Source organism: Lactuca virosa, chromosome 3, assembly GCF_052849685.1.
Source record: "Lactuca virosa cultivar CGN04683 chromosome 3, Lactuca_virosa_CGN04683_v6, whole genome shotgun sequence".
Taxonomy (NCBI): Eukaryota; Viridiplantae; Streptophyta; class Magnoliopsida; order Asterales; family Asteraceae; genus Lactuca; species Lactuca virosa.
The window spans coordinates 92,493,394-92,501,195 of NC_136428.1; the positions used below are offsets into that span (position 1 = coordinate 92,493,394).

Here is a 7,802-nt window from a genome sequence, read left to right on the forward strand (position 1 = left end):
TTAAAATTAATAGAATATGTTATCCCTTAAAATCTCTAGATTAATTGACTAAACTACACTTATAATGAGATTTATGTGATTATTTTATTTTCCTTAATTTAATAATATACATAAATCACTTTCTTAAATTAATAAAAATGATTAGACCACAATCATATCTATATTCACACAATAGATAGTTAGAATACAATAATATATATATATATATATATATATATATATATATATATATATATATATATATATATATATATATATATATATATATAGAGGGTTGATCATAGTGGGTAGGTGGAGTATTGGATGTATTCTGAATGAATTCTTACCGGGAATTATATCACTTTTGCTGTGAAATGACACTTTGATAGTGAATTATGACAATAAATAGATGTAAAATATATGTGTATATTTGGTCGGTCCGCAGAAGATGCTATATACAACCAGAAGATCATACATCTTTTACGAACTGGTTAAATATATGCATATTTTTTTACCCGAGTCATCAAAGCCCTTATATGCTTATTTTTTTAAACTCTTTGTATTTTTTTCTTTTGTTTTTTTTTATATATATAATTTTTAGAAATTTCTCTGATTGTGACATTAGCATCCAAGAAAAGTAACAAATATGTTATCTCTAAGACATGGTAAATATACAAATAAATAAGTAAACAAATCGTTACATGTTTTTGGAAACAATACATTTGATTATGATTTGTTATAAAAACCGACTGGTTTGTAATAAGGTGACTTTTATCGATTGATAATCTTTCCTTGAAGAAACTATTAAAAGATAAAGAATCTTTTTCAGGTATAAAATATTACTTTTCGGAACATTAAGTTATTTTTCTAACCTTTTACAAGGGATGACTTACATTGTTTTTTTATTAAAAATAATTTTTTAGATGACATAAAGTGGACATATAATCTTTTGTATGCTTGACTCGATAAGTTTAGTCGAGCTTGATAGTTAATAGGCTCTTTTTATAAAAAAGAGCAGTGTGAGGCTTGTTTATAATGATTTACATCCAACTGATAACTGTATCGACTTGACTTGGCTAGAGTGCACTGTTCAGTTAGACAGTTTGTACTTTTTGCAGCGTTTGCAACTTAAATACCCAATTCTCAATAAAAACATGTACATGGGACTTTGCTTCAGATTCCATTATAATCAAAAAGCCCAACCCATTGTAAAATAAAAATGGACAATACTCATAATTATACACTCACAATATGATTCAAAACAAAATACAAAATGAGCTTATATGCTCAAAAAGCTACAACACCATACATGATATGCAAGATTTCTTTGTAACAGAAACCGAAACAACTTGAAATCAAATCGGTTAGTTTACTGCCCAATCACCCGCTTGGCACCCTCCAAAGTATTTTTAAGCAGCATGGCCACAGTCATGGGCCCCACACCCCCTGGAACAGGCGTAACCCATCCCGCAACTTTACATGCTTGGTCAAAGTCAACATCACCCACAAGCCTATATCCTGATTTTCTGGTAGCATCATCCACCGCATTCGTCCCCACATCAATAACCGCAGCACCACTTTTTATCCAACTACCCTTTATCTAATAATAAAACAATTCAACAAACCAAAGTGTAAACAAACTAACCTATAACCCAAATAAATAAAATCATTATAAGCAATGAATGAAGTATAACTGTAAACTGTACAAGTATGGTTACGGTTATGCTTACCATCATGGGTTGTCCTGCTGCAGCAATAACAATATCTGCCTCACGGATCATACTTTCTGGTTCCTCTGTACGTGAATGAACAACAGTAACTGTTGCATCTTCCTTCAATAGAAGTAGTGAAACTGGTAACCCAACAATGTTACTTCTACCAACAACAACTGCACGTTTTCCCTTTATGCTAATTCCACTGCGTTTCAGAAGCTCAATACATCCCTGTTTCAGGAAAAAAAAAAAAATCATTTATTTCTTTTGTATATTATATTTATATCATATCCTAAATGGTAAAAAAAAAAATATATGTTATTGATTGGCTTGCCTTTGGGGTGCAAGGAAGAAAAAGGGGTTCTCTTCCTTTCATAGCAAGTTTGCCAATGTTGAGAGGGTGAAACCCATCCACATCCTTGTCGATGCTGATTTCTGTTAACACTTTTTCTTCATTTATGTGTTTTGGTAAAGGAAGCTGAACCAATATGCCTGGATGCATCATCATAAGTCATAAGTCATAAGTCATAACAAACAATTTGATTTCATTTCATTTCAAGGTGCTTATAAGTTATAAGAGATACATGTAATTTGGTTTGCTGACCATGTACATTTGGATCTGCATTTAACTCATGGACCTTTGCGATTAATTCAGCTTCAGGTACTTGTTCTGGAAGGTCTATGTCAATAGACTTGATTCCAACCTCACAACATGCTTTTCTTTTCATACTTACATAACTTTGAGAGTCTTTTCTATGCCCCACAATCACCACAGCAAGTCCTGGTGCCTGAAATAAATCATTTTTTTCTAACAAAATGTTGTATTCAAATAGTGATGTATGTGTATATGCAGAGAAAGGAAATGATGGTTCTTTACCTTGCCATATTTCTCAATCAAGGTACTGACTTCAGAGGCGATTTCAGAACGAATTGTTTGTGCGATTGCTTTTCCATCAATGATGGTGGCCTTATGATCTACGTGCAATGCCATGGCTACAACAACTGAGATATCAAGATTCCACCAATCCTGTTACATATTCGATTTACTTTGAAAAATCACATCCGAACAACCATTTAAAGCAAAATGTAGAAGCATCATGTGATGAATCGGGATAAGGTTAAACTCATTAGCAAACACACCCAATTAGATTAAGGTATAAGGCGCATAGGTTTTTCCACCAAGAGGGATATGGATATCTAAGAACAGAGTCTGATTGAGGTCCTTAAAGCCGTAAATTTCAAATCGAAAAATAAGAGGATTGTGTGAATATAAGTTAGATCTATAGCAAACAGAAAGACACGACCAAGTAAATGAACGAATCGCATAGGAGTAAAACAGAAAATCTTCAATCAATTCGTGAAATTCAAACTTAGATTTCTTGTAGACGGTATAATCAAGCAAACTTCATCTGAAGTATCATATAGTAATTATATAAACAGTAACAAAAATTTATCTTAAATTCGAAAAGAAAACAAACAGGAGTGAAAAAAGGATACCGAGTAAGCACTAAATAGAACAAATCCAGAGCTTTTTACTACCTGCTAGTTAGAGATTTGATCGTAGAAGCTTTGAGAAGTTATTTTGATCCTATAATAGAGAGAGATTGTGGTTTAGTGATATACTGATATGGAATATGACACATACATACGCTCGCTCTTTTTGTCAATTGGCGGCGGAATCCCGGCGGTGGAGTACTCGGCTCGGCGTTAGTAGAAAATAGTATATAATTTTAATTCAGACTTGGCTAATAACATAAAAACTATTTTTTTTTAACCTCTCAAGTCTCAATTTTAATTTCTGCTAAAAAAATCATATATTTTTAGATAAAAATTTAAAAGTGATTACTATGAACTGTAAATACCGGTTAAATAGATATGCCCTATCTTTTGTTCTAAAAATTATTTATTTTTTCAAAAGTCAATATCGACCACAATCTGTTTTCTGTTGTTTTTTTAGGGATTCTTTTTATTGAAAAAAATTAAAATATCGAAGTTTATAATCTTTCATTATTTACAAACAGACATCAATACATATCGATGCAAACCCATAAGATTCCGGTGTTCGTTGACAAACCATTAGGTTCCAAGTTCTATGACTTAGGCTGGAGGGAGTGGTGTCACTAAAACCGCACTCCCTCCTATGCCACGTAGACACCAACTCATATTTTTTCCTATTTCATCAATTTGAAACCGCAATGGTGGAGTGGGAAAACGGTAAGGAGAGAAAATAAAAGAAAAAGAAAGAAAGATGATTGGTTGAGAGAGGAGAGAGATAGCAAGTAAAAGAGGAGAGAGAGAAAGGGGTGTGCACCCCTGGAGGGCTGCAGTGCGGCCGAGACCGCACCTAGACCACACCCAGGGGCGGTGTGCATGATGATGTGGCAGGAGGGAGCGTTCCCTAGACCGCACCACTCTCTCTGGTCTTAAGTTAAATTTTTTATCTAGAAAAATCATTTGAGTTTGGATTCTATGATTTAGATTTTTTGTTGAAAAACCATTCGGTTTTGGTTTATGTATGTCGAAAAACTAAACCATAAAATTTGATTTTGATACTTTGGTTTGAAAGTACATACAAACACATGGAATTTTTGTCGAAACTTAAAACATGAAAACCAAAATCAAATGATTTTTCAACTCAAAAAAACCAAAACTAAATCATTTGAAAACGAAACTAAATGATTTTCAAAAAAAAAAACTTAATTTTTCAGTTTGACATTATCATACCGATATAGATAATCTATTTATAGAAATCAAAAAATTATAAATTTTGATGTATTAAAGTGTGGATTAAAGCTGCAAAGTTTAATTTGTCATTTTGTTTTGGGCAAGTTGCAAAACTTGAAAAGTGGTGGATTTGAATTTTTTTCAGTCCCTATTTTCAAAAATCAATTCGAATCGTCACTCATTTCATTAAAAATTGCATGTTACGTCCCTCACAGCATAAAATAAATATCTTGCCTTTTTCTTTTCTTTTTCATTCCTTTTTCCGTTGTTTATAATTTATCAATTATCAATTATTTTTTGTTAATTACTATTTTTTAGAAAATAAAATTTCCCCTTAAGTTGGCTCCAACCATCCACCTCCGACCACCGGTCACCTTCGACACCGGCTACCACTAGCCACCTCCTGCCAACACTACATCTACATCTGAAAGAGATCTGCATATATGTGTTTATTTACATAATCCATACCCTAGATTTGCCATATACCGATATAGATAATCTATTTATAGAAATCAAAAAATTATAAATTTTGATGTATTTAAGTTTCAATTAAAGCTGCAAAGTTTAATTTGTCATTTTGTTTTGAGCAAGTTGCAAGACTTGAAAAGTGGTGGATTTGAATTTTTTTCAGTCCTATTTTCAAAAATCAATTCGAATCTCGTCCCTCATTTCATTAAAAGTTGCATGTTACATCCCTCACAGCATAAAATAATTATCTTGCCTTTTTCTTTTTCTTTTTCATTCCTTTTTCGGTTGCTTATAATTTATCAATTATCAATTATTTTTTGTTAATTACTAATTTTTAGAAAATAAAATTCCCCCTTAAGTTGGCTCCAACCATCCACCTCCAACCACCGGTCACCTTCGACACCGGCTACCACCAGCCACCTCCTGCCAACACTACATCTACATCTGAAAGAGATCTGCATATATGTGTTTATTTACAGAATCCATACCCTAGATATACAAACAGATCAAACAAATAAAATAGATGAGAGGATTAGTGGAAGATTATGGTCGGACACAAACCCTTCCACCCATTGTCCTACCACTACCATGAAACCTGCAACTCCGGTTATCGTTTGCGACAAGGTTGTCAAGATCGGGATCCTACCTATGATCGTTTTTGGATTTGCAAGATCAGGATCGTAAGATCGGGATCGGGATCCTAAGATCTCAATTCCCACAAAATAAAACATATTTATAATTTATATTTTTAAAACATGAAAAATATTTCAATCATTTAATTTTCGTTTAAAAATTACAAAAACTTCAAAATATTAGTTATAAGTCAAAACACAAAATGATAAACGGTGGGTAAAAGAGATAAAGTGGTAAAAAAAATCATTTACAAAAAAAAATAATAAATAAATAAAAATAATAATAATAAATAAATATCAAGGGAAGGTAAGATCGGATCGGATCGTGATCCTACCTACGATCTTACGATTCTACCTACGATCCTACCTCAAATATGATCCGTTTACGATCCGGCTCGTTTTTCATACATAGGATCGGATCGTACGATCCTACAATCAGGATCATGATTTTGACATTTGACAACCCTGGTTTGCGAAGCTAGATCACCCGACAAGTTTAGATAGTAAAAAAGGGAAACAAACGATGGTGGATCGAAGTGACGGTTTGGGAGGTGACGGTGGTGTGTGGTCTTTGCCGGAGTTGACAGTTGGGGTCGGTATACGCCCCCTTCCCCATTCCTCTCCTTCTTCTTCTTCTCTAACCAGACCTCCGTAATCCCCTTCCCTCTTCTTCTCCGACCAATCTACTTCGCGATTCCGACCAATCTCTTTTCCGGCAAAATCTACACCGTGATTTAGAGTTTTCTACTAATAGGTCTAGAGGAGAAAGTGAAGAGTCAGGTATAGAATTTGATGGGAATTGGGTGGGGTTGGAATTTATTATATATTTTTTCTTTTTAATAAATTGAAAATAAAATAGTAAGTAATTGAAAATAAAATATTAAGGGTAATATAGTACTATTTACATATTGCACACATATGTGTGTCTTCTTGAACAGAAATCGATGTGCATCTTGTTTCCATAAGATCTCTGGAAACAAAACACAACAGATCATGCTTCATCTCTTTCTTTCTCTCGCCCATCCATGTTGGAAAACTCCACGAGATCTCCCCCAGCTCTCAACTGATACCTACTGCACCTCCCTTAACCCCCACCCCCTTCCTCTCCACCATCAAATGTAGAAAGCAAACATTATGTGGCAACCTACTAAATCGCAGCTTGCAAAGAATCAAAAAACGAAAGGGGGAAAAAGGAAAAAGAAATACAGAACAAGAATGAAGTTTAAAAAATTCTTGCTTTCAATTATCTCTATCATCTTTATAGTTTAATTGAAAATAAAATTACAGAAGAAAACTGCAGCAGAAAGTTTCTATATTTTGATCGACAGTTAGCTTCACAGTTCCCTAAACTTGATGGTATGAAACCTTTCAGTAAAAGATTCAACAACATAATACTTTGCATTAGCATTTCAGAAACTATAAAAGATTCAACACATTTCGGAAACAAAATAAGATTTCATATTCAATGCAAGATTTCCTAGCATAAACATAACAGAGAATATTTCAGATATAGACAAGAGTTTTAATTTCGAATTTAGGGAAAATCGATGTTCATAGTCAAAAGCAGAAAATTTAAGTTCGTAACAAAACAAAGAAAATTGAAGTTCAAAGTGATAAGCAGAAAATCGAAACAAAACCTTGATGTTTCTCACTGTTCAGATATAGAAATTGACACCACAACAAAATCGAAGTTCAAAGGGATCTTTTTTACCGTTCAGATGAGGAGGAGGGCCGCGGCGGTGCTAGACGAGATAGCTGACGGTGTGTATGTGGGAGGTCGGAGAGATTCAAGGCAGCAATGAATTAGGGCAATGGTGGCAAGGGAGTGAGGGACTCCAATTTTCTAGTCGCCCTCCTCAGACCTAAAGTCTGATTCGCTAAGATAATAAAAAGGGGTGAACCAATTAAACTTGTGAGGGTCTATTTCTTAGTTCAAAGACTTGCCAAAATCGGTATTTTTAGAATTTTATGTTTTGATTCGGGTTGTTTCCATAAAAAAAATCTTATATTTTGATTTTTTTTTCTTTTTAGATTTAAATTTTTTTTTTTTAAAAAAATACTTAACTTTTACCTAAAGTTACTTGTTATTTTAGATTTGGCAGGTCATCAAAGAGAAATTAAATATTTTTATTTCATAAAATACCTTGTATTTTGTACTTTTTTTCAATTTAAACCTAAAATGATTTTTATTTCAAAATAAACTCAACTTTAAAATTGGTTACAACCTTCAAGACTAGTTGATAAGGTATTTCTTAACTACATCGATTTAATGAAGCTTAATTTCATC

The 7,802-nt window shown here is 33.1% G+C and overlaps 1 protein-coding gene across 5 annotated transcripts; it reads right to left on the reverse strand.

The window, feature by feature from the left end:
- Positions 1-1,185: 1,185 nt before the first annotated feature.
- LOC145166182 (Amino acid dehydrogenase family protein) lies at positions 1,186-7,419 on the reverse strand. Of its 5 annotated transcripts, none has more exons than XM_079085111.1 (6): positions 7,227-7,419; positions 2,569-2,693; positions 2,296-2,479; positions 2,026-2,183; positions 1,710-1,922; positions 1,186-1,579 (listed from the first exon to the last, which is right to left on the reverse strand). In XM_079085111.1, the coding sequence occupies exons 2-6, from the start codon at positions 2,680-2,682 to the stop codon at positions 1,349-1,351; spliced, it is 900 nt and encodes a 299-aa protein (XP_078941237.1). In that variant the 5' UTR covers positions 2,683-2,693; positions 7,227-7,419; the 3' UTR covers positions 1,186-1,348. The 5 variants fall into 5 exon arrangements, with proteins under 5 accessions (XP_078941237.1, XP_078941234.1, XP_078941236.1 ...); XM_079085108.1 differs by having other exon boundaries at positions 2,569-2,718; XM_079085110.1 differs by lacking the exon at positions 7,227-7,419 and adding an exon at positions 3,231-3,388.
- Between the last annotated feature and the right edge of the window lie 383 nt (positions 7,420-7,802).